General features: G+C 31.9%; 1 protein-coding gene across 1 annotated transcript in view; it reads left to right on the top strand.

Moving 5' to 3' along the window:
• The first annotated feature begins 909 nt into the window (after window positions 1-909).
• LOC139518354 (zwei Ig domain protein zig-1-like) overlaps window positions 910-27,633 on the top strand; it is a 35,488-nt gene continuing 8,764 nt past the window's right edge. The window contains exons 1-3 of the mRNA XM_071309907.1: window positions 910-1,461; window positions 23,733-23,848; window positions 27,312-27,525. Coding sequence (XP_071166008.1) covers window positions 1,407-1,461; window positions 23,733-23,848; window positions 27,312-27,525 — 385 coding nt within the window. The 5' untranslated portion in view covers window positions 910-1,406. The remainder of the gene's footprint in view (window positions 1,462-23,732; window positions 23,849-27,311; window positions 27,526-27,633) is intronic.

The raw sequence follows: 27,633 nt of genomic DNA on the forward strand, positions 1-27,633 counted from the left end.
TTTTGGAATTTTGGTAAGCTTGCATTGTCGAGTTAATGTTTGCATTATGTTTAACTGGCTTTGTTAATCTCCCAATACATTAATTTCTGTTTATAATGGGTTCTATGTATAGAATATGTCTTGTTGTGGTTTTTATGTATATCATACTATATCGATAGGTTTGACATTTGCTAGTAGGATACAAATATCATCGGAATTTTTTAACATCATTCCAGGATTAGTAGCCAGGGGTACAAGTATATGTTGGCCATATAAAAATGGTTATTTCGTTGGGGTGATGTTTATGTTCTGTAAAATGTTTCTAATGAAATATTATACATATATTTTGATCCTTTATTTGTTAATAATCTTTAGTTAGTTAATATTATTTAGAAGAATTGGTCATTGCATTTTGTGAAAAACTATAGAAAGAGATATAATGCTTCTGAGATTTTTTTTAATTTTATTGCATATATGTCACCATAGGTTTTTGCAGTTTTTGTTGTACTTGGCAACACTGAGCATATATGTACACCATGACATATCATATAACAACAAAAAAAGAAATTCAATTGAGATGTATAAATTCATTATTCAATACTGAAGAAACAGTAATCTTTATTCCATTTATTGTTGCTTTATTTTCATTAAAACCCCACCTAATTATTCCATTTGTATCCCTGCATAATCATTATATTCCTACCGAATCATTACATGATAGAATAGTTAATAAAAAAGAACTATTCTTATAATGAGTTAAGTTAGTCTAACAAACTTTAGAATACAGTAATATGCCTAGTCATGCTATCAAACGATACATCAATATTGACCCAGTGAAATAAATTTGGACATGTTGCTGTAGAGGAAATATCGGTAGATAATTTAGATATATACAATATTTTAGATAGATTTATATTGATATTCCAAGTCACGTGTTTTTGTCGTTGAAATATTTAAGCTGCAACGTATATCTGCGAAAAGCGAGAGTACGTTTTATTGCTACTTACGTATGCATTATTGATTCAATGAAGCGTTACAAGAAGTATGCTAAAGGTTATAATTTGTAATTGATAATTCATGTATTTTGTCTCATTGGAATAATGCAGTTCAAGGAAAGCCTATCGTTCCATATCCTAAAGAATTGTATAACTTACGCTCTTTTCACTTGTGTTTTTGCTGTTTTGTTCTATGAACAATGAAGGATGAATATACTAATTAAAAATTCTTGACAATATTTATTAGTTTCTGATATATTTTTGTCTATTCATGTAAAGTGAACAATAGCAAATTGTATCTACTAGAAACAAGTAAATGAAGTAACAATGTCGTTCCCATCTGAACTATAAAAGATATCATAAAGTGTAATTTTCATTTTTAAATGGACACCTGAGTAATTTGGAAGTTTTTATTTACCTGTGGATTTACTAATGGCAGCTAATATAGTATTATGGATTATAATAACATTGTTAACACACCTTAGTGGTACGTATGCATAACCATCTCCTGTTTATCAGGATGAGATATAACATAAGAAAATATTATTTTGATGTGTTTGAGCTTTTTATTTTGCAATATGCTTCGAAACATAACGTTTTTCATTTGCCTCGAGGTTCATTATTTTTGTCATTTGTCATTGATGAACAAGAAAGTTTAATGCTTCATATTTAGAAGAGGGACGAAAGATACCAAAGGGACAGTCAAACTCATAAATCTAAACGAACTGACAACGCCATGGCTAAAAATGAAAAAGACAAACAGAAAAACAATAGTACACATGACACAACATAGAAAACTAAAGAATAAACAACATGGCAAGTGTGTTATTGTATTATAAATCACCAAGTCCCCTATGTCATATACTGACTGACAAGTTTGTTAATGTATTATAAATCAACAAGTCCCCTATGTCATATACTGGCTGGCAAGTTGTAATTGTATTATAATTCACCATGTCGCCGATGTCATATACTGACTGACAAGTTTGTTAATGGATTATAAATCACCAAGTCCCCTATGTCATATACTGACTGACAAGTTTGTTATTGTATTATAAATTATCAAGTCCCCTATGTCATATACTGACTGACAAGTTTGTTAATGGATTATAAATCACCAAGTCCCCTATGTCATATACTGACTGACAAGTTTGTTATTGTTTTATAAATCACCAAGTTCACTATGTCATATACTGACATGCAAGTTTGCTATTGTTTTATAATTCACCATGTCGCCGATGTCATATACTGACTGACAAGTTTTTTAATGTATTATAAATCATCAAGTCCCCTATGTCATATACTAACTAGCAAGTTTGTTAATGTATTATAAATTGCCATGTCGCCGATGTCATATACTGACTAACAAGTTTGTTCATGCCTTATAAATCACTAAGTCCTCTATGTCATATACTGACTGGCAAGTTTGTTATTGTATTATAAATCACCTAGTCCCCTATGTCATATACTGACTAACAAGTTGTAATTGTATTATGAATTAACAAGTCCCATATGTCATATACTGACTGGCAAGTTTGCTAGTGTTTTATAATTCACCATGTCGCCGATGTCATATACTGACTGGCAAGTTTTTTATTGTATTATGAATCACCTAGTCCCCTATGCCATATACTGACTGACAAGGTTGTTATTGTGTTATGAATTAACAAGTCCCATATGTCATATACTGACTGGCAAGTTTGCTATTGTGTTATGATTCACCATGTCGCCGATTTCATATACTGAGTGACAAGTTTGTTCATCCATTATCAATCATCAAGTTCACTATGTCATATACTGACTGGCAAGTTTGCTATTGTTTTATGATTCACCATGTCGCCGATGTCATATACTAACTGACAAGTTTGTTAATGTATTATAAATCATCAAGTCCCCTATGTCATTAACTGACTGACAAGTTTGTCAATATATTATAAATCACCAAGTCCCCTATGTCTTTAACTGACTGACAAATTTGTTAATGAATTATAAATCATCAAATCCCTTATGTCATATACTGACTGACAAGTTTTTTTATTGTATTGTAAATCACCAAGTCCCCTGTGTCATATACTGACTTTCAAGTTTGTTATTTTTTTATAAACCACTATGACCCTATGTCATTTTCTTTCAATTTTGTAATGGTATCATAAATCACCAGTCGCCGATGTCATATACTGACAGGCAAGTGTGTTATTGTTTTATAACGCACCATATACCCTATGTCAAATACTGACTGTCAAGTTTTATTGTATCATAAATCACCATGTCTCTTATGTTATATACTGGCTTACAAGGGGTATTGTATTATAAATGAACACATACTTTTATCAAATTTTTTACAAGACTTATTCATTCTAAGAATTTTGCTTTAATGATAAATCACCGTTCTCTTGGTTTAACCAGTGATTGATTGTTCAGGTTTAAAAGACTGTTTCAGTCTCCGAAGTATATTGTATTATAAATCATCGTTATCTGGTTATCACGACTGGTACGCTAGTTTTTTTGTTTTATCCTTGGTTGACACAAGTCACTGTTATGTATGTCGAATTATTTACAAGACATCCTTTCCTTAGTTGACACAACTCAATGTTATGTATGTCGATTTATTTACAAGTCATCCTTTCCTTGGTTGACACAGTTCACTGTTATGTGTATCTATTCATTATATATCATCCTTTCCTTGGTTGACGCGATTCACTGTTATTTATGCCTCTCTTAAGTCTTTTGCTGCTACAGGATATTTTCAGGTTTACCCTTGCCTCTCTTAATTCTTTTGCTGCTACCGGAAATTTTCAGGTTTACCCGTGCCTCTTTTAAATACATGGCTGCTACAGAATATATGCAGGTTATAACGTGCCATCTCTGAATGATTTTTGGTCTCCTCTTTCCGAGTGGTCTAAGTAGTCGTACTACTGTTTCATTAACACAGAGGTTCATAGTTTGAATCCATCACGTTGAAAAGGCACTCGACTCCAATCGTAATTGACTATGATTGTCAAATTTACAACAGAAGATTCCTCAATAAATAAACAAAATGAACGTCACGATACAGTATTATAGCGCTGAAAGTGGCATTATGTACACCAATCAAGCAATCTCTGAACTAAAGCGTATGGTAGCAATAAACAGTTAGGAAAAAATATTAAAATTTGCCCTTATAGATTTTACCATCCCCTTTTCATTGCTTTCTTGCAATATCAAGCTTACTGTTTGTGTCATATATGTGCATATGTATGTAATCAGAATCTTCCATAGATTTTATATCCAGTATATAAAATGGTAAAATATAATTTCTTTTGGGTGTATCCACGGCAACAATCTGCATTTATTTGTTATAAAATATTGCAAAAAGGGGGGAAAAGATGTCACATATTTCCCCAAAATTTGGCTAAAAGTAGAATTTCAATCGCTTGAAGTAATACCTTTTCTGAAACTGTGTACATACATCATTCAGCAAATCCAATGAAAATCATATGTCTTTCGTCTCATTTTTTTGTAAAATTGCGTCAAAAAGTTCGTGTAGAAAAAAAGTGTTTGTAAACATTACATTAATTTCTGGACCGATAGCCGGTCTAGCTATGAAAATACGGATTGTCAAACAGAAAATAGCCCATAAAACATGTAAAAAATAATCTTGATGCTCTTATAAACCATCTTTGAAGGTTAAGTTAGCACTCAGCTTTCTAAAAATGAATTTTATTACACAATAACTTTCCTATTTGAAAAATCCACCGGGGCCAAAATGCGAAACTAAACTCCTAACTGTATTGCTACCTTAATAGTAAATATTTTTTTCAAATTCTCCCTTTTAACTTATTTTCTGTGTTCTGCTAGCTAAATCGTGTAAAATGGCCTTTTATGTTTGAACATTGGTTGAGTAATAAATATTTTATGAAGGTTAGCAGTTGACACTGAAACGCGACAAAAACTGATTTAAAGAAAGGTGCCAAGTCAAAGTGTAAAATCTTGTCTCTACCTCAATTTTTGGCAAAATCTTAAAAACTATACCTCTTTTGTCAGTTTTTTTATGCAGAAAATCTTAATAAGATCTCTGAAAATGCAAAATTGTACAAAATTTAGCAATTTCAAGCATCAAAATGTTAATCGTTATGCCTATAGCATAGCAAAGACTTGATTAAAAGACTTGGTGATAAAGAATCAATTTCTTACATCTGATTTAACTTTACATTTAATATATGCCAAAATGTAACATGAAATCTTGATAAAAACAATAATTTGATATATTCGCAAGAAAAAAACCAACGCGTTCAATACTTAGGCTACTACATGCAGCCCAGTTAATCAGAGGCAAGGGTTAAGCCGATAGAGTACAAATATAAGCCTTGTGTCAAAATGTCTAATTTTGGTTGCTAAGGACTGTAAACAATAAAATTGACATGCATTGTCATTCTTAAACTCTTAATTTTCTCAGAAGTTGATTTAGAATCTAAATATCAATAGATTTGTGGCATGAAAAGTTTTAAATTATACAATTCTGAGCTTGGTAAGTATGCCATAAGGTAGCAATAAACAGTTAGGAAAAAATATTAAAATTTGCCCTTATAGATTTTACCATCCCCTTTTCATTGCTTTCTTGCAATATCAAGCTTACTGTTTGTGTCATATATGTGCATATGTATGTAATCAGAATCTTCCATAGATTTTATATCCAGTATATAAAATGGTAAAATATAATTTCTTTTGGGTGTATCCACGGCAACAATCTGCATTTATTTGTTATAAAATATTGCAAAAAGGGGGGAAAAGATGTCACATATTTCCCCAAAATTTGGCTAAAAGTAGAATTTCAATCGCTTGAAGTAATACCTTTTCTGAAACTGTGTACATACATCATTCAGCAAATCCAATGAAAATCATATGTCTTTCGTCTCATTTTTTTGTAAAATTGCGTCAAAAAGTTCGTGTAGAAAAAAAGTGTTTGTAAACATTACATTAATTTCTGGACCGATAGCCGGTCTAGCTATGAAAATACGGATTGTCAAACAGAAAATAGCCCATAAAACATGTAAAAAATAATCTTGATGCTCTTATAAACCATCTTTGAAGGTTAAGTTAGCACTCAGCTTTCTAAAAATGAATTTTATTACACAATAACTTTCCTATTTGAAAAATCCACCGGGGCCAAAATGCGAAACTAAACTCCTAACTGTGTATTGCTACCTATGGCTGCTACAGAATATCAGTGCCAACTCTGAAGAATCTGGTTGCTATATGATATTTTCCAATTCATCCGTGCCATTGTAGGTATCTCATTGCGACAAAATATTTTAAAATATAAAGGACAACAGGAAAATCTACGGCTGATAAAGACAATTTTATAGACACAAATGTATAACACTTTATTGAAAGGAAAAAATAAGTTGAAGTTCCTTATTTTTTTTAAATCAGTTTAGTTTAATCATTGTTATAATTTTGAAACGTCTGTCGAATATCCTTCTCACCACAATTCATCACGTTTTTATCTATTTCTAAAGAGGTTGGTACGGAAATGTTGAATACATTGATCAGTTCTGTATGTGCTTACACCGTTCGGGTTTTTGTTTTGCAGTTTAGTATTTTTATTTTTGTTTTGAATAGATAAAACTCGGAAAACATCTTTCTGATTTTCGAAGGATCTCTAATACAAATGCGCCTCCTACCATAATACTACGTCAATTAACTTTCTCTGCATGACTTTGTATGGATGTACAAATTGATTTTTTTTTATTTTTGCAGTAATAATGCTTTGTTCTCTGAGGTATTTTGTTATTCTGAACTATTGTAATCGGAAAAATTGGTTTTGTTAATGAAGCAGACAAGACCAGTCCCGATGGAACAATGATAAAATTACTGTGTATCAGGACGAATTAAGATATATGCATGCGTTATCTCTTAACTCTCTGTATCTGGACAAACTAAGATATGTATACATACATCAAATAGTTATCCCTTTACTCCTGTATCAGGACGATCTACGATATATATATATATACATACATTAAAATAATTCTTCCTTTACTGTCTGTATCGGGCCAATATAAGATATAGATACATATCTTCTTACTTTGATTATTACGACGAAATGAGATATATATATATATATATGGAAAAAAAGTATTACAACACCAAATTGAAATTCAAATTAAAAAAAACACTCTTTATTTTTTTTGTGATATAATTTGTTGAAATAGAACTAGTTAAACATTATTTAAATATCACCTGCGTTTAACCAAGTTTATAAAGGTATGTGATTGACATCTTGGGATGGGTCATCCACAACTCATAACTGCAGACAACTCATAACTGCAGCAAGATGGCAGATAATCAGCATGGGAGAAGCAGGTATGTCGCTGTTACAATTGCACATATTGTTTGTCATCACCATTCCATTATAAGTCGTTTTGAAAATAAAAATCAGGCAACAAACGATGTTAAAGACCTTCCGAAATCTAGAAGACCCCATATAACATCTGCTTGGGAAAATCAAGCATAATGAAGGTTGGTCAGAAGGAAATCCATTGCAAACAATACAATCCTAAAAAGAGAGTGATAACAATACATGAGCCTTTAAACAAGAATTGTTCGAGATCGGCTCATCGCTACCGGTTATCGTGCTAGAAGACCTTTTCGGGGACCTTTGCCTTTGAATAGACACACAGTTGCCCGTATCCAACATAGTGCAAAGCTCGCCAAAAATGAAAATTAGCATCGTGGAGGAATATCCATTGTTCCAATGAAATTCGCGTTATCTTCCTTGTCCCGATCGTAGCCCGAATTGTAACAATCTCGAGCATATATGGAACACTATTGGGCGTAAAGTACACGAAAGGACATCCCAACTCAAACACGTCATGAAATAAACAATACCCTTCGTCAGGAATGGTTGCTGCTACCTTAGCAACAAATTAGTCGACTTATGGCAGGAATCAGAAGACGTTAAGATGCAGTCATCCATTTGAATGGAGGCTCCGCACAAAGTACTAATTCTTAGGCGTATAATGATCAACCATGATGTGAATAATCATCCAAAGATTAATTAAAAATTAAAAGTTGTAAAATGCATTTTTTTGTACAAAAAACACTTCATTTTGTTATAATTTTTTTTTGTAAGATATAGCTTTTTTTTCATACATTTTTAATTCATTTTTATGTCAATGCTATCATTAACTACGTTGTAATATTATTTTACAAATATTTTATCATATTCCATCCAAAAAAAGAGGCTGATTTTTCAAGTTTAAAAAATTTGTTTGTATCAGGACGACGAATGATATATACATACATTACTCCTTTACTGTGTGTGTATCAAAAAGGTCAAATCAAAATTTGTACACACATTATCCCTATAATTTAAAAATGAGAAAAAATGAAATTGAGAATGGAAATGGGGAATGTGCAAAAGAGACAACAACCCGACCATAAAAAAACAACAGCAGAAGGTCACCAACAGGTCTTCAATGTAGCGAGAAATTCCCGCACCCGGAGGTATCCTTCAACTGGCCCCTAAACAAATATATACTAGTTCAGTGATAATGAACGCCATACTTATTTCCAAATTGTACACAAGAAACTAAAATTGAAATAATACAAGACTAACAAAGGCCAGAGGCTCCTGACTTGGGACAGGCGCAAAAATGCGGCGGGTTTAAACATGTTTGTGAGATCTCAACCCTCCCCCTATACCTCTAGCCAATGTAGAAAAGTAAACGCATAACAATACGCACATTAAAATTCAGTTCAAGAGAAGTCCGAGTCTATTGTCAGAAGATGTAACCAAAGAAAACAAACTAACTAAGGCCGTGTTCACATCGAACGCCATGTACAGTAAACATGTTTACAATTAGTGTAATGTAACGTACACAGGTTTCACATTAAATTTGTGGTTTAATTGCCTGTACACATGATTTGTTTCCATTTGTGAACTCTATGTCATTTAAATGCTCAAACATAGAATCAAACTCAAATTGTTAGAACATACTCACCCCTTCTCGTCCAATGAAAAGTCAGTTTTTTGCCCTCTAGTTTTCTTAGCACATACTTACAACTTCTCGTCCAATTAAATTGCTTGAATTTGCCTTCTAATTTTCATAGTACATACTTTTTCCGTGTACTTAGTAACTATGCATGAATGACCACAAGGGTAAGATTTTATTGTATTGTAATCAAGATATTAAAACAAAAATTGCTACTGACTATTTTGAAATAAATGATGTGTTCCAAATTTAACTAAATAGTTTGTAATTAGTTTTCAAACAGATTTTTAACATCCTACTAATCAATCTTTTGATCTAAATTTTGTTTTGACAATTAAAAAAGTTTCTTTCATTTAAATAAAGAGTAATAATAATGGTGCCTTATACCTTGATTAAAGTACAACTCAATCTAAATTTGTAATCCTTTATCTTCCATTCAATTAATTTGTAGACAAAAAGAGTCAACCATGAATCTTTTGAAGGGAAATTATTAATAAAGCAATTTGATATATTTAGTCATAAATTGGTCGATAATTGGTTGCCTAATGTCCAGTGACAAATATTTCATGCATATAAACTATCTACTAGACTACCTATGGGTACATACCAGGGGCAGATCCAGCCATTTTTAAAAGGTGTTTCAACCAAAGATGTGGGAGGGGGGTCCAATTGTTTGTACTCATCCAAAAGCTAGTTTTAGGTTTTATGTGAAATTAAAAAAATGTTTTCAAGAATGTAAAGCTTTCACTGCAATTTAAGAATTGTCTGCTCTTGGTCAATTCATTTTGTCATCTTACCATGTAAATAAGTACATGTATAGTAAAACAACGCTTCGTTCATATCAATAAACATACTTACACCAGCAGCTACCTTCTTTACATTCTAAAGTCAAGGGCCTTTTGCAATCCCATTTTTACAATGATATTATAGTGAGTAGATTTACAAAACTACGTAAATGAGCTACATCCAGTCAGCCAAAACATATCAATAGACTAATTACAGGATTACTCAAGTTGTAAATATGTGCTGAATTGGATATTGTATAGAAAGGTATATACTATGAAAATAAGAGCTTGGGGCAAAGCCCCTCGCTCTAGTTTTCATAGTATATACCTTTCTATACAATAACCGAGACATAGTACATGGTTTTCCATGCACTATGAAATGCTATACATGAATGACTTTTCATTGTCAGTTAATTATTAAAGTGAACTCTTAATAGCTGCACTAACAAAGTATACAATCCCCTAAGGCATATTCCTTGGGAAAATAGCCTACTGATTAAAGATGAAAAAACAAAGATTAAAATAAAAACTTTTAGAAATTTGCAAAATTTCATGCATTTTCTAATGGTACACATATATAGAATACACAAAAAAAAAATTATAAGGATAAATAAAATGATATTTATTTAATTTATGTACCTTACATTTAAGGGAATTATTTTCTTTTTCTTTCAAAAAAACACAATGCCAGACTGCTGATATATAAAGCAAAAGATTGTTTTCGGAGAAACACAATACATTTAAATTTATCAAAAAAAAAGTAAGCATTTAATGTTGAAGGGTCTGAATTCAAATATTCATACAGAGAGTTTTATATTTATTAAAAAAATCAAATTTCAAAAAGGGGATTTATATTGGGTGTTGCGTTTTAAAATAAAAAAAATCTAAAGATATATAAATATTAACTTTTACCTGAAGCACAAGAAAAACAATTTATCCTTGACCAGCTATGTCAGTGCTATTTCATTTCATCCATTGAAATGATTATTAACTATGTTTTATATTTAGTCCATTATAAAAAGTGAACTCTTATTTAGGTTTGAATATTACAATGGGAAAGGATAATTTCGTAAGGTCACTCGAAAGTGTGAATATGTTCTAAATTGGTCAGACAATACTTGATCATGTTTTATGAAGATCTTCATAAAACATGACCAAGTATTGTCTAACCTATAAGTAGGTAACTTTTTTAGCTGTCATGAAATTTGTTGATTGCAGTACTTTAAAGTGAAAAAAGAACATTGGATTATGCAATATGCTTAAGGGGCTAACATTTGATTTATAGGGAGGGGGCTTGTATGAAATTTGAAAACAAGGAATGACAAGAGTTTTGATTTAAAAAAAGAGGCAGAATAAGAAACTGTGAAAAAGAAAAAGGCAGGATGACAGTTTATGTAAAGAAAATATCAGAATCAATTAATATAAAAATATCAAATAGAATAGGAAAAGGTAGGCAAACATTTGTCATATTAGCCAACTACTGATGCTTTGAATCTTGATAAGGAGTTAATCAAGTATTTTTTATAACAAACCTAAATATCGAGTTTTGCAAATAATTTGGCAAAGAACTTTATTAATACTTATTATAAATATAATATTTGTATTCAAGAATATTTTCCTCAAACAAACGTCAAACAAAAAGTCATTCATGTATAGCATTTCATAATGCATTTGTATTCAGATATCGCAGATCAAATTTATTCGTTCATTGTTTAATCATACGTTTTTTGATTGAGTTAAGTCTGCCAATTGATATTTTATCGTATGTTTTTCTTTGTTGTGATGTTATGCTATTGTTTCAGAAAAAGGGAGAAGGTTTGGATCCATTAAAACGTTTAATCCCGCTGCAAAGGTTTGCACCTGTCCTAAGTCAGGAATCTGATGTACAGTAGTTGTCGTTTGTTTATGTAATATATACGTGTTTCTCGTTTCTCGTTTTGTTTATATAGATTAGACCGTTGGTTTTCCCGTTTGAATGGTTTTACACTAGTAATTTTGGGGCCCTTTATAGCTTGTTGTTCGGTGTGAGCTAAGGCTCCGTGTTGAAGGCCGTACTTTAACCTATAATGGTTTACTTTTTAAATTGTTATTTGTATGGAGAGTTGTCTCATTGGCACTCACACCACATCTTCCTATATCTGTGTTAAAATTCATGTTCAAAATACCTTTTTTTGTGTACACTTAACCTACACAAGGCATAAATTGACTATCGACTGCATGTAGACAAATCATGATTTAAATTACATGTAGTTTTATCAATGGGAACGTAAATGTGTTTAATTAACGTGTAAATTACGCTAACACAACACCGAGATTAGGTCAATGTGAAAACTGCCTAAGATATATACATTGTATTGTCGTTTACTTTGTAAATTACGACGAACTAAGATATATACATAATATAGCCCTTTACTTTGTGAACACGACAATATTTTATGTATACAAAACAAAAGAATATCCTTTAACTCTGTTAATCACGACGAACTTTTATGTATACATACAATATCTCTTTACTTTGTTTATCACGACAAACTAATATATATCTATATTACAAGAGAAATAAGGTCCAATTTGTAAGCCAGTATAAAATAAAAACCACAAATCAAAGAACTCTACTTCATATATATATCTAATATAGGTCAATAGTGTTGATTAGAATTACACCAATTTAGACCCTTTTGTTTTCCACATGATCAATTACACCAAATATTAACCAGTTCCAGTGTCGATTCCGATACCGATACCAATGATATATCTCACCTGTTACATTTTACCTATTCTGTACGTTCCGCATCCGTCAGCTAAAGCCCAAAACTTTGTATTTGAAATTCTATATACACATGGGCCACAATCATGCATACCTTAAGTTGTCATTATACAAGGTTGACACTACTTAATTCAATCATTGTTACATTGATTCCGATGGTAGTATTTTAATCAGCATGACTTGATAATTGTATATTAGGAATAGAACTAATATATATATATATAGAAAAACATAATTATTTTGTTTTTCCTCCTTGTTTTGACATGCACCGGAAACTGGAATTGTAATACAAGACTGGTAACTTAAACTGTGATGACATGTCTATTTTTTTTTAGTTTCATTGAGTAGCCATATTTGAACATGAATAATGCAATTAAAGAATTTCTCTTCATCTTTATACCTGTTTAACTTTTTAATATTTTGATATGAACGTCACTGATGAGTCTTATGTAGACGGAACTCGCGTCTGGCGTACTAAATTATAATCCTTGTACCTATAATAACTTTTTACACCACAGGGTTGATGACACTGCTGGTGGACTTTTCGTCCCCGAGGGTATCATCAACCCAGTCGTCAACTAGGTGTTGACATGAATATCAATTGTGTGATCATTTTTAGAAATGATCGGTTTACAAAACTTTGAATTTTTCGAAAAAACTAAGGATTTTCTTATCCCAGGCATAGATTAAGCCGTATTTGGCACATCTTTTTGGAACTTTGGACCTTCAATGCTCTTCAACTTTGTACTTGTTTAACTTTTTAATATTTTGATATGAGCATCACTGATGAGTCTTATGCAGACGAAACGCATGTCTGGCGTACTAAATTATAATCCTGGTACCGTTGATAACTTTTTACACCACTGTGATTTTTTTTTGTTCTACCTTCGCTGGTATTCAAACCCATTCTATTGGGATATCGAAACAACTCCCCTTCCCCAATTTCCATCGCTCTATGCAACTCGGCCATTTATACTGAACAAATATAGACTATTCCTTTACTCTGTTTATCAGTATGGATTAAATATATACATACAGAATCCTTTACTGTTTCGATCAGGACGAACCTGTTCATACACGTCTAATAAATATAAACAGGCAATTGAAAGCGTGTCTGACTTACGATCATTGATTAAATTCTTTATCAGAACCACTAGCACTGTACTATATAATCCAATGACCAGTGAATTATTTACAACTTTTCGCAAAGTTCTCTAGGCGTTGTCAATTATTGAGCACTAAATATTATTAAATACTGCCGCTTTTACACATAACTCAGTCAGTGTTTTTTCTTTCTTTATTAACGTAATTTAGGTTTGATGTGTACAAATGGATGATTCTAGTATGTTTTGGTTAGAAAAAAAAAACAATTTCCGCCGAATAGATTCTCGGTGAGAATGAACCATTACTTAACATAATTATAGTAATTACATTGGTTAGAATTAACCATTACAGTCCTTGGTATAAACTTCCAAAAATACGGATATGATGTAATGGTGTATGGCATGTAGTGTAATTGAAAAAGGTGTATGGTGCTATGGTGTAGGGTGTCAGGGGAATGGTGTAATGGCGTATGAGGAATGGTGTGATTGTGTAATGTTTATAAAAAAGTGGTTATCAAAGTTTAAAACTATGCAACATATGGAGCTGATTTTTTACTTTATACATTAATTTACAATATTGTGATCAAAATTCGTTTTCATAAATAGATAAATAAAGGCAACAGTAGTGTACCGCTGTTCAAAACTCGTAAATCCATGGACAAAAATCAAAATCGGGGTAACAAACTAAAACTGAGGGAAACGCATTAAATATAAGAGGAGAACAACGACACAACTTAAAATGTAACACACACAGAAACGGTCTAATAGATAAACTTGTAGTCGCACGCTTTCTTAAAAATCAAATTGCATTATAGAAATTTCGGATGATGTAGATATAATGATTGATTGATTGATTGTTGGTTGCTTAACGTCCAGTGGCAAATATTTCATGCATATTCAGGACGAGAACAAGTTCACAATAAATACAATAGGTAGGTTGATACAATAGAGGCCATCTGGGATGATGGTCAGGGAAATTTGGACTGCCACTGGAAAATGAGGGTATATTGGATAGGGTCAGAAATTTTGCCTTGCAACAGGCCACCTACGGACCCCTCAAAGAGTTGTTGCAAGGGTTCTTAACGTGCAAAGAGCGTGGCACTCTCTTTACACGAGTCATCGGATTTAACGTCCCCCTTCTGACCGGACGTGACTGCGAACTTGATACATCCCGCACAGTCAAACGGACGCCCCACTTCGGCAAGCGTTTTACTGCCGGTCGGGAGAAGACCAAGTGACCATATTTCTATTCCCCAGTCACCCTTGGGGATTAGATATAATGTGTAAGGCGTATTTTGCAAAGGTAAAAGGTGTATAATGTCATAGCACATGGTGTATAAGGTAGTGGTGTATGGTGTTAATGTGAGGTTTACACCAACCAAGACCTGCACTTAACATAATGATAGTAATTGCATTAATAGAAGTTTGTGATTGTTTGGTCCATATAAACAAACTATTGAAAAAATTGTGTCATTAATTTGAATATTTGATAAAACAATCTTTATTTATAAAATGAATTATAATCTCATACTTCAATAAATTGTTTATAAATATCGAAACCCCCTACTTGCTGATGTACCATTACTGCAAAACACATGTAAGTCATTTGATTTTTATTTCATATTCAATATCTAAGTGTATTTGAGTTTCTTGTATTATGGCTATTGATATTTTTTTTAAATTTTAACCATGTCAAAACCCTGTTACGCTTTTCTCTTGAGTGCATGCCATTTACATTAAGGCTGCACAATTTTACTGTGTTATCAAATAACATATTAACAAGTTTACAATTCTATCCACAACATTGTATAAATCATGCAGTTTCACCATACACATATATCTATTTGGTATACACACATCATATAATGATATCATTACACAACTACGTGTTACTACACTTCTTATTACTTCATTTCTACAACTTGCACATAAAATAACATACAGCAAAAAAATATATTGTTTCCAAAATCGTGTTTACATTTGAAAAACGTTGTACATAATATGTTAACTCTTTCAGTTTGAGCTTACCATTTTTTATATTTTTAAATTTTCATATTTTGGATTAGATAAAATTATTTACATTGACATGCTTGTTTTTATTTATTATCAGAGTATAATAGTATTAGATTTTCCCTGTATTTTGTTTCTTTTGCATTCTGTTGTGAATGATTTTGTCATGAAGTCTTTCTGGTGGTGTTGTTGGTGTTCCCGCTTTTGGATCTGGCTAATCTGTCCTGAAGGTGTTTTAACAAATTTGTCTATGGACTGTTGAGACTTGGTTGTTTTATCATGATCATAACTATCAGCAGTCTTTACAGTTTTTGTTGTGTTTTTCATAGTTTGTTCATCTTTGTCTAATTTACTGGTGTTTTTCATTTTGACAGTTTTATCACTAGCATCACTATGTATAGGTACATGTGTTGATGGTATTTTGGTATTTCAAGAAAATATAAAAAAAAAGACATAGAAAGAAAATGTTTCAAATTTATCTGGAATGACAGACCAGATAAACTTAAAAGAAATACGATGATTGGTAGATATGAAAACGGGGGGTTTAATATGATTTACATTGAAAGTCGCTTTGAATCACTAAAAGCATCATGGATAGGTAGAATTTTAAATACAGACATGGCAAGATGGCAACTTCTACCTTTAGATTCTTCACAATGCTCAGGAAAAAATTACCTAGCAGATTATATGAATATGAATTATAATAAAGTTGTTCAATATCTACCTAATATTCCAAAATTTTATAAAAAAAGGTATTAAAAAGCTGGATGAAATTAGGTGAAGGACAGATATATATACCAAAAACCTTTTACGAAATTAGAAAACAAATTGTTTGGGGTTATAAATAATTAAATTTAATACCAATGTCTTTTTTTCAAAAATTGTATATAAACATCATTTGATTTATATAAATGATATTTTAAATGAAAATGGGGAAATTTCACAAGATGTAATTTTGCAAAATATTGAAAATAAATCCAACTGGATAGCTAAGTTAACATACCCTAAAAAATGCAATTCCAAAAGATTGGTTACAATGTCTTTGATCAGAGAATTCAACAAGAAGTATAGTTAATGTAAAAAGACAATGTTTGGCAATAAGTGGTAATTATATTGACATTTCTTTTTTGTCAAATAAGTTATTATATAACAGATTAGTAAAGAAAAAAATTGTGAAAACTATTGGTATGAATGTATGGTTAAATGTATTACCATTACAGACATAATTTCATTTGAAACCATTGTACAACTTTATTTTGTACTATTTAGAAGAAAATAAATTGAAGATGTATCGATGGAAACTTTTACAAAGCATTTTGCTTACTAAAAAATTATTATTAAGATTAAAAATAACAGACATTGATTTATGTAACAAATGCTTTACTGAAGAAGATTATCAACATTATTTTATGTCATGTTCTTTTTTACACGAAAGTTAACTTTTGCTTTAACTATCTTATTACTATAATTGGGTTTCAATTTATAAATTCTACTATGTACCTGTTCAGAAAAAAAAAGAATTGATGTTTTTTGTCTATTCATTAGAGAATATACAAAACGAATGTATTATTCAAAGAAGTTAAAAGAAGACAAATTTTTATTTAATGTTAAGATATAGATTGATATAAACAAAGAAGATGTGGTATGATTGCCAATGAGACAACTATCCACAAAGGACCAAAATGACACAGACATTAACAACTATAGGTCACCGTACGGCCTTCAACAATGAGCAAAGCCCATACCGCATAGTCAGCTATAAATGGCCCCGATAATACAATGTAAAACAATTGATGTTTTATTTACTATTATTATAGAATTGAAATTTATATGTATTCTTCACAAGGAGCTTGGACTTGTTGAAGACAATGTAACAAGCAACTGATGGAAATAAAGGAATTTAAAAAAAATAAACAAGAACGAGTCCACAGTACACGGATGCCCCATCCGCACTATCATTTTCTATGTGCACTGGACCGTGAAAATGGGATAAAATCTCTAATTTGGCATTAAAATTAGAAAGAATATATCATAGGAAACATGTTTACTAAGTTTCAAGTTGATTGGAATTCAACTTCTTCAAAAACTACCTCGACCAAAAACTTTAACCAAAACTTTAACTTGGAGCGGGACGGACGAACGAACGCACAGACCAGAAAACATAATGCCCATAAATGGGGCATAAAAAAGTAATTGCATTAATTTATCAAACACCCGTTAAACCATTTGTGGATATAAAGAAAAACCAAAAGTTGCTACACCATTGAGTGAGTGCTTTTTCATATAAAACTTTCATATTCCAATAATATGTATATAATTAATTTTCATAACAGTGTATGATATGACAATGATTGTGTCGTCATAAAATACGATGATTAATAACACAAACACTTTTCCGTTAATCCTTGGCTGCTCATTACTAAAGTCAACAGTAGTATACAAACACAAGGCATATATAATGAGGCTGCCGCAGCAAGTGGAATGATTTTCCAAAAGCTTTGCTATTTGTCAAGTGAATCGAAATGAACATTCTTATTATTTTTTTAATTGCGCACTTGACCTGACTCATCATTTTCACAATCAGTCTGACAAAAGAAGTAATCTTTGAAGGAATGTTATTACAGCTAAATTGCTTCAATCGAAAACAGTACTTGATGTCTCCTCGTTAGCTATGAAGTATGTTAAGAAGAAGATGATGTTATTGTAACGGTGCGTATTGTCAATAGAATAACTGTGACCTATTATTACACCATATTAAAATATAAGGTAATAATATTTAAATAAAGCAATAATGATAACAATTATAACTGGATTGATCGATTGTTTACTTATACTCATTTATACATATGCATTTTTTGTCACAATACCCGCTTGATTTTATACTTACTTTCTGTCTTATACTTGATTTTATTGATCCAATATTATACATTGTAAATCTACATGTTACCTGTTCTTGATACTATAACTGATCTTATCATACACACATTGTGTTGAGTATATTAATTCCGCAATTGGTTTTTTTTTATCAAGTCAAAGTTCCAGGGATGATACTGCTTTGTTATGAAGCAGTTGATTTTCTATTGATCCACATTATTTATTTTAATTTAATTGAATAATAACTATTGTACGGTATTTGATCATTTTGCCGTTATTTTTTACATTTATGTAGATCATGATATGTTTAAGTAATACATTATCTATCAAATAATATTTTATTGAATTTAACCATTGAGGCAATTGAGCTGTCAGGTATATGGATGGAGTATGTGGCGTGTCTAACTTCTTTCGATGTACAATCTTTGACCGACCACTACAGTTCAAACAATAAAATATCAACGATACTTATTATCTAACAATAGCAATCGATAAAAATACTCTCGGTATCATTTCAATTAAATGTGTGTCATATGATGATTTTTAATTTCGTATGCATTTGGATCCTCAATGCTCTTCAACTTTGTACTTGTTTGGCTTTATAACTATTTTGATATGAGCGTCACTGATGAGTCTTATGTAGACGAAACGCGCGTCTGGCGTACTAAAATATAATCTTGGTGTTTTTGATAACTATTTCCACCACTGGGTCGATGCTCGGGTCGATTCTCGGGTCGATTCTCGGGTCGATGCCACTGATCGTGGACGTTTCGTCCCCGGGGGTATCACCAGCCCGGTGTTGACATGAATATCAATTATGTGGTCATTTTTATAAATTTCCTGTTTACAAAACTTTGAATTTTTTTGAAAAACTAAAGATTTTTTTGTCCCAGGAATAGATTACCTTAGCCGTATTTGGCACAACTTTTTTTTTGGAATTTTAGATCCTCAATGCTCTTCAACTTTGTACTTGTTTGGCTTTATATTTATTTTAATATGAGCGTCACTGATGAGTCTTATGTAGACGAAACGAGCGTCTTGCGTACTAAAATATAAAACTACATTACCAACTGCTTTAAAATCAAAAGATCTGAAATATAAAAATGTTAATGTAAACAATTGATTTGTCTGCTGTTTCAGCCCGACAGACGTTTAACCAAATTTTATCTCTCAGTGATTTCCAGTTAAAACAAGTAAGATATGTTAAGCCCTAGGACCAGTCTGCATCAACTGTATCTGTATCTATTTACGTATCAGATCGTCGTTTAATCTGACATAACTTTTGCAAATCAAGGCTTTTAATAAATGTACCTTCTAATCGACTATTATATGACGTCATCTTATAACGAAAAACTTATTTCAAAATCACAACAAAAATTAAACTACGAACAAAAATGAAAACGGAAAGTCCCTTATTAAATGGAAAAATCAAAAGATCAAACATATCAAACGACACCTGCATGGGAAGTGATCGTTTGACCGAATAAAGTATGTGCTTTGTCTGTATGCCTTTTTATGTTTCTTCTTTACCTGACTCATTACTTTTACCTCCCGTTATTGCACTATGGGAAATGTGTGTATTCATGTCTTTAATTGTTACTAATATGCTTGGTATGTATGCCATTTTGTGCTGCTTTGTTATCGGATATGTTCCTTACGTCGTAACTACAATCCCCTTCCCTTTCATGAATGTGACCTACCGAAATAGACTATTTACCGGATTTGTAATCACATAAGCAACACGACGGGTGCCACATGTGGAGCAGGATCTGCTTACCCTTCCGGAGCACCTGAGATCACCCCTAGTTTTTGGTGGGGTTCGTGTTGTTTATTCTTCAGTTTTCTATGTTGTGTCATGTGTACTATTGTTTTTCTGTTTGTCTTTTTCATTTTTAGCCATGGCGTTGTCAGTTTGTTTTAGATTTATGAGTTTGACTGTCCCTTTGGTATCTTTCGTGATAGGAAATGCAAGCACGGGAATATCGTATCAATTGGGAGATATATACCCCGTATGCAGGTGCTGCTGAAATGTTGCTACTTAGAAATTGAAAGTTCACAATTGGAAAGCTGAAATCATCTCTTTTGTCGTAAAGTTTTGTTTTCAACCGACCCTCATTGTCAATTTCTAGATGTAAGTCAAGATATGAGGCCGACTTAACTGTATCTGTAGTATCCTTTATCTCTAGCTCGATTGGATAGATGCGTTCCACATAGTCACCAAATTTTGAATTATTTAGTGAAAGAACATCATCTATATAGCGAAACGTAGAGTTAAAGGATAGTGCTAACTTCTTATCTTTCTTCCTAAGAAGTTCCTGCATGAAGTCAGCCTAATAATAATAAAGAAACAAGTCGGCAAGTAGAGGGGCACAGTTTGTTCCCATTGGAATGCCGACAGTCTGTTGAAAAACACGTCCTCCGAACGTAACAAATATGTTGTCAATCAAGAAATCAAGCATCTTGATAATATCAGTTTCAGAGAATTTTTTGTTCGAATCAGATAATATATGTGATAAGTATTAAACTATAATGTTGACTACTGTGTTTTTGACATGTTTGCCTATTGTTTCTGTTTTGTTTAAGCATCGTTGACACTATAATGGAATTTGATGCCACTGTCATACAAGTGAAAGGTTTAGCTAGCTACAAAAAAATAGGTTTAATCCACAATTTTCTACATAAGACAATGCCTGTACCAAGTCAGGTAATATGACAGTTGTTATCCATTCGTTTGATGTGTGTCAGCTATTGATTTAGCCTTCGATTAGGACTTTATAGAAATTGAGGGTGGGTTGAAAACAAAACTTCACCACAAAAAAGATGATTTCCAAAATATGACCTAATAAATCTGTTAACCAAGAGTTCGAAATGGCGAAATTGAAATCATCACTTCGTAAATTTACATCACGAGTTGGTTGACCGTTATGGTAAATCCGTTTCACGGATTATCATGCTATCGGATATGTTCCTTATGTCGTAATTACAATGCTGTTCCCTTTTCACGAATATGACCTACCGAATTAGACTATTTAACGGCTTCGTAATAACATGAGCAACATGACGTGTCCCACGTGTAGAACAGGATCTGCTTACCCTTCTGGAGCACCTGGGATTATTACCAGTTTATGGTGGGGTTCGTGTTGCTGTACTACTTCTATTTATATATGATATTTTTTCCTATTGTGTCTGTTTGTTTTTATCAGACATCGTTGTCAATATAATTGAATTTGATGCGACTGTCACACTAGTGGAAGTTTGGCTAGCTTTTGAAACCAGGTTTAAACATAAGAAAATGCCTGTAACAAGTCAGAAATAAGACAGTTGTTATCAAATCGTGTGATGTTGTTTTCGCTTTTGATTTTGCCATTTGAATTGAGCTTTCCTCGTTTTTTTTTGTGTTTTTACTTTTTCAGTTTTTCTTTAATACAAGAGTTTAAAGCCATCAAGATACGGACATTACATATACATTTGATCGTCTGTATATGATTTATCCATTGTATAATCCTGTATTCCCAAATGACACCAATAATACAAGGAATCAAGCTTTTACAAACCTATAAAAATAAAATGCAATCAATGAAAGAAGTGTTAACTGTTTCATACTGTCATCACGTATGTGGATTACTAGTATTAAGTCAATGTAAATCACTAAGCAATTTTACGACTTGGATAAATAGAGAAAGTCTTAAACAAATGTTCTCTAATCATGAATGGAAAAATGATACCGCAGATAAAAATACAATCAATTCACAGGGAATAACCGCAGAATTGATTCAACCAATATTTCAATGACAGAAAGTTTGTCCATTTTAATCGGTTATTAACGTATTATATAATATAATGAGTATCAGAATAAAGATTGATTAATCAAAGCTGGCAAGACAGTAGTGAAAAGTTTCTAATATTGGTAAAACAATATCTTTAAAATGAGAATATATTGCAATATATGCACTTTAGTATTACAGATTTAAATATTACATGAACATTGCGATCGTATTCCACACGTATCATCCTTCTAAGGAAAGACATATACGTAGCTACTTTAACTGTACTAAAATCTTTAGAGTTTCAAGTACTTAACACATATTTGCAAAATGTTGTACATTTTCATTATTTCAAATGGCAATACTGTTTCAGTGTTATGTATAAGTTCATTAAAGGGTCACTATATACGAGATATACAAAATATCTAAAGTATGATATTTGAATTTGACAAAGTTTCATTAGATGTTGCTAAATGAACACGAATCTTCAATTTAAGTGTTAACTTACAGAAAATGGGAAAACATCGTTCAGGAGTTTACCATATCAAAAGTGCAGAATTTGTATGAGATTTTGGAGCTCTGGTGCAACTTGTCTTATGAAAAAGAAGATGTGGTATGATTGCCAATGAGACAACTGTCCACAAGAGATCAAAATGACACAGACATTACCAACTATAGGTCACCGTACGGCCTTCAACAATGAGCAAAGCGCATACCGTCTTTGTTTCTTTTGCTTCTGGGTAAACGTATATTCTAATATACAGTGATCATATTCAGTAAAATTTGTAAATAATGTCCCCAATGTTCACTGATATTCTTACAATGGAAAAGATTAACAAACTTTTTAAAACGGACGTATCCTCGATAATATAAACCTTCGTGTTCCCCATTGAGTAAAATGATAGCATATTACACGCTAACTGTTTGCTACATTCATTGGGGAATGTTATTCTGCTATACAATAGCATGAGATATCAAAGATGTTAACTTCATAAAATGTCTTAGTTATATATCTCCAATGCAGTATCAAACTATTGAATTCATTTGAAATAAGAAGTTTCCATATTATTTTTAATGATAGATTTATCTTGGAAAAAATTGTTAAAACAGTGCGTGTCACTTAATAAAATATTGCTTGATCATAGAAATAAACTGTATCATGTTTTAACATTAGAACGCAAAAACAAGGACATCGTGTTTCCGTTTCTTTGCATCATTTGATAATTTTGTATTTGAATCATTTTGGTTTAGGTACACGTATTATCAAGATGAAAATGTTGTGTATTGTTTCCAGCAGGTTACAATTCCATCTTTATCTCGAGCTATGTGTAATTTAACCGTAATGAGTAAATCTTTTCATTGTGAGTATTTTTAAGATAGGTTTTTTAAAGACATCACACATTGAATATACCATCTTGATGATGTTTATCACAACTTTTTCTATATCATATTTATCTTATTCTTTTTTTTCTATTTTAGTCTTTTCATTGCATTCCCATTACCCTCGACTTTTGCCTGTAAATACAACCGTGACTTTTAACAGAGAGGAAACTGCCACATTGAAATGTGCAATAGATCATTTAGGAAGAAAAACAGTGAGTAAAATACTTGTAGCTTTGATTAGAATACATAAGCAAATCAAGAATTTGAACGACTTATATATGTATTTAAAATTAGAATAAAACAGTATTAAGAATTACAATGCTAGGTGAAAAAAGAATAAGTAAAAATAACATGATTGGAGAGGACCCAACTATATGATACTATCGTGTTAATGATTGTGCTGTACAGAAAATTAACTTCAACTTTTAGCATCTGTCATATGTACGTTGATCCCATTTTCATAATTTGATACAAATAGGTTCACAAATTATTCGAAGTTTGATATCATGTATTAACACAATGTTAATGAGTTTATATTATACAATCAGACAAAACCTGATATTTATTAACCGAAATAAAGTCATTTGTATTCGTCAGAACTTCGAGGTTGACATGAATATCAATTGGTTGGTCATTTTTATAAATTTACTGTTTACAAAACTTTGAATTTATCGAAACACGAAGGATTTTCTTATCCCAGGAAAAGATTACCTTAGCCGTATTTGACACAATTTTTTGGATTTCGTGTCCTCCATGCTCTTCAACTTTGTACTTGTTTGGCTTATAACTATTTTGATCTTTTAGCGTGTCACTGATGAGCCTTTAGTTATGTAGACGAAACGCGCGTCTGGCGTATTAGATTATAATCCTGGTACCTTTGATAACTTATTATAGTAATCATCCAATAATGCCATAGTAGCAGTGGTTTTGTTTAATCCATTTACGATGCAAAAAAGCTTGGGTAAATGGTTTGATAATGAACAAAATTGTAAAGGAGGTCAAACAGGAAACCATTTTAGTAATTTCCACTATTCCTGTTAATAAAACAAGATTCTAATGTGATGATAACTCGCTTTCAATTATCACGGCGGACGAATTGATTGGAACGTTTAAAAATCTTCCAAAATGAGCTGTAAATACTCTTGTCATCCGCAAACATATATGTCATATCGCCATATAGTGGCAGCACTAATCACTTGCAAAGTAGATGTTCAATATGCTTATCACCTGTTAACAGCTGTTTTTATGGAAGTGATTGGAGATGCTACTCTGTTGGATTATCGTCGATGTAGCATCTCCAATCAAGCAGCTGTTCAATATTCTTATATTCTGGAAATATAAAAATAATATTTTTGTTAGTAATATGATTTATTTTATTATTTAAATAAAAAAAAACTTCGACCTCATTTAACGATAAACAACTGATTCACCGCAGCCAAAAGTTGACCAGCAAACTCCCTTAACACAAATGTGATACTGTTAGAGTGACACCTTCAATGACTTCCAAAAATAGCTGTTACCTATTCTTGATAGCACCAATCATTTATAAAAATAGTGAGCAATTTCCTGATCATCTCGTAACAAAATAACTCCAAACACTCACAAACGCAGCTGTTTAATATCCCTGTTAATTGTTAACATAAAATTCACACTGTCAAGGTAGCAGCTTTAATTAATTCCATAAAGAAACTGTTCAATATCACTGTCATCTGTTAACATATATGTCGCACAGTCAGAGCGACAACTCTAATCAATATTAAAATGAACTGTTCAATAGCATTCCCTTCTGTGAATGTATATGTCATACCGTCAAGTCAATGTATAGAAGTTCCGTATAATTCTTATATGCAAACGTCCATGTCATTCCGTCAGATTGACAACTCCATCACTCTAAAAAGGAGCTGTTCAATATCATTCTCCCCTTAAAACGTATAGGTATTATCGTCAGATTGACAACTCAAATCAATATCAACAGGAGCAGTCCAAAACTGTTCTCCTCTGTTAACGTATGTGTCATACCATCAAATTGACAACTCAAATCAATATCAGAAGGAGCAGTTAAAATTGTTCTCCTCTGTTAACTTATATGTAATACTGTCAGATTGACAACTCCCATCACCTTTAAGAGTAAACTTTTAATTCCACTGTCATCTGTAAACATATTGATGAACGAGTCAGAATGGCACCCCTTATTACTTCCAAAAGGAGCTGTTTAATATCAGTCTTCTCTGTACATTTCATATCGTCAGATCAAAAAAATCAGTTTAAAACTGTTAACCTCTGTTGACGTATGTGTTATACCGTCAGATTGACAACTGCAATCACTCTCAAAAGAAGCTGTTCAATATCATCCTCCTCTGTTAAAGTATATGTCATACCGTAAGAGCTGCTCAATAGCATTCACATTTATTCAACAATATTTGTTACCTTCATAATGACAGCCTCTTGATTTCAACTTGCATTTGGATAGATAATCAACGTTGTCACCAAACAAAAAAAAGTGAGGATATAATCTTGGTAAAATACTTAGGGTTAAAGAATAATTATAAACAAAAGATGTGGTATGAATGCCTTTGTGACAACCGTCTACAAGAGACCAAAAATGACACAGAAATTAACAACTATAGATCACCGTACGGCCTTCAACAATGAGCAAAGCCCATACCGCATAGACAGCTATAAAAGGCTCCAAAATGACAATGTAAAACAATTCAAACAAGAAAATTCGTATTATTCAATTTCTTGGTACGTAACATGCGTTTTATGAAATTAAAGTTCCTTTATAATATCAATAACTAACGGCAGTAATATTCTGTAGTGTTAATTTCAGTGGAAAAATATAGCAGAATGTATTTTTCACGGAATGGAGATTGTATAATATGTATTCCAATAGAACAGATATTTTTGAGTTTTGAAGACAACTGTGAGATATACATATAAAAATGGAATTTATGCATTGGTTTTATAATGTGACTCATTACTTAAAAAGATCCCGTCAGTTGTTTTTGTTCTATGATATGTCATTATGATATATTTCTATTATGAATTAGAAAATACGTTGAACCATAAACGTCAAAATTATTCAATCGCGTAGTGGAATGAACTTTCTGTGGATTTTTATAAATTCTATAGAACTTTTGGATTATTTTAAATCTCGGTCTATTTATGAAATTAATTCTTTCATACTTTTGCTTTTTTAACCCTGTATGCTAACATAACCCATGTGAATTTTTAAAATTGTTTGTATGAACATTGAACGACAAAAATATGTGACGTATAAAATTGTCTGACGTCAGACACGCGATTCAAAGAATGTGTTTGTAGATAGATGTTTTTGTGTTCTGTTAAATTGTTCCTTTTAAAATTGTTACACGATAATGACTGCTGTACCCAAATGTTGACTATTTTATTTATTATGACTGTTTAGTTCACGCATCATTGTAAATATAACGGAATTTGATGATACTGTCAACAACGTGAGAGGTTAAGCGCTATAAAACCAGGTTTAATCCACCATTTTCTACATTTGAAAATGCCTGTACCAAGCCAGGAATATGACAGGTTTTTTCCATTCGTTTTTTATGTGTTTTGTCATTTGATTTTGCCATGTAAATTATGGACTTGCCGATTTAATTTTCCTCTGAGTTCAGTTTTTTTGTGATTTTACTTTTTAAGGTATCCTGGCGAAAGCTTCCATACATTACTCCAATAACAACAGGCGTGACACGTTTTGCACAAGATAGCAGGTATGAAGCAGTTCACGTTCCATGGAAAAAACAGTGGAATCTAAGCATTAAAAGCGTGCAGTTACATGACGCTGGTGTATATGAATGTCAAGTAGGAACCCATCGAAAACAGTTACGACAAAAAATAACGCTGCATGTTAAAGGTAAGTGTGTTATTACTAGGGATGTCATCAATTACGTAAAAAAATAACGCGGCATGTAAAAGTTGAGTGTGGTATTACTAGGGATGTCAACAATTACGACAAACAATA

This window comes from Mytilus edulis, chromosome 4, assembly GCF_963676685.1.
Source record: "Mytilus edulis chromosome 4, xbMytEdul2.2, whole genome shotgun sequence".
Taxonomy (NCBI): Eukaryota; Metazoa; Mollusca; class Bivalvia; order Mytilida; family Mytilidae; genus Mytilus; species Mytilus edulis.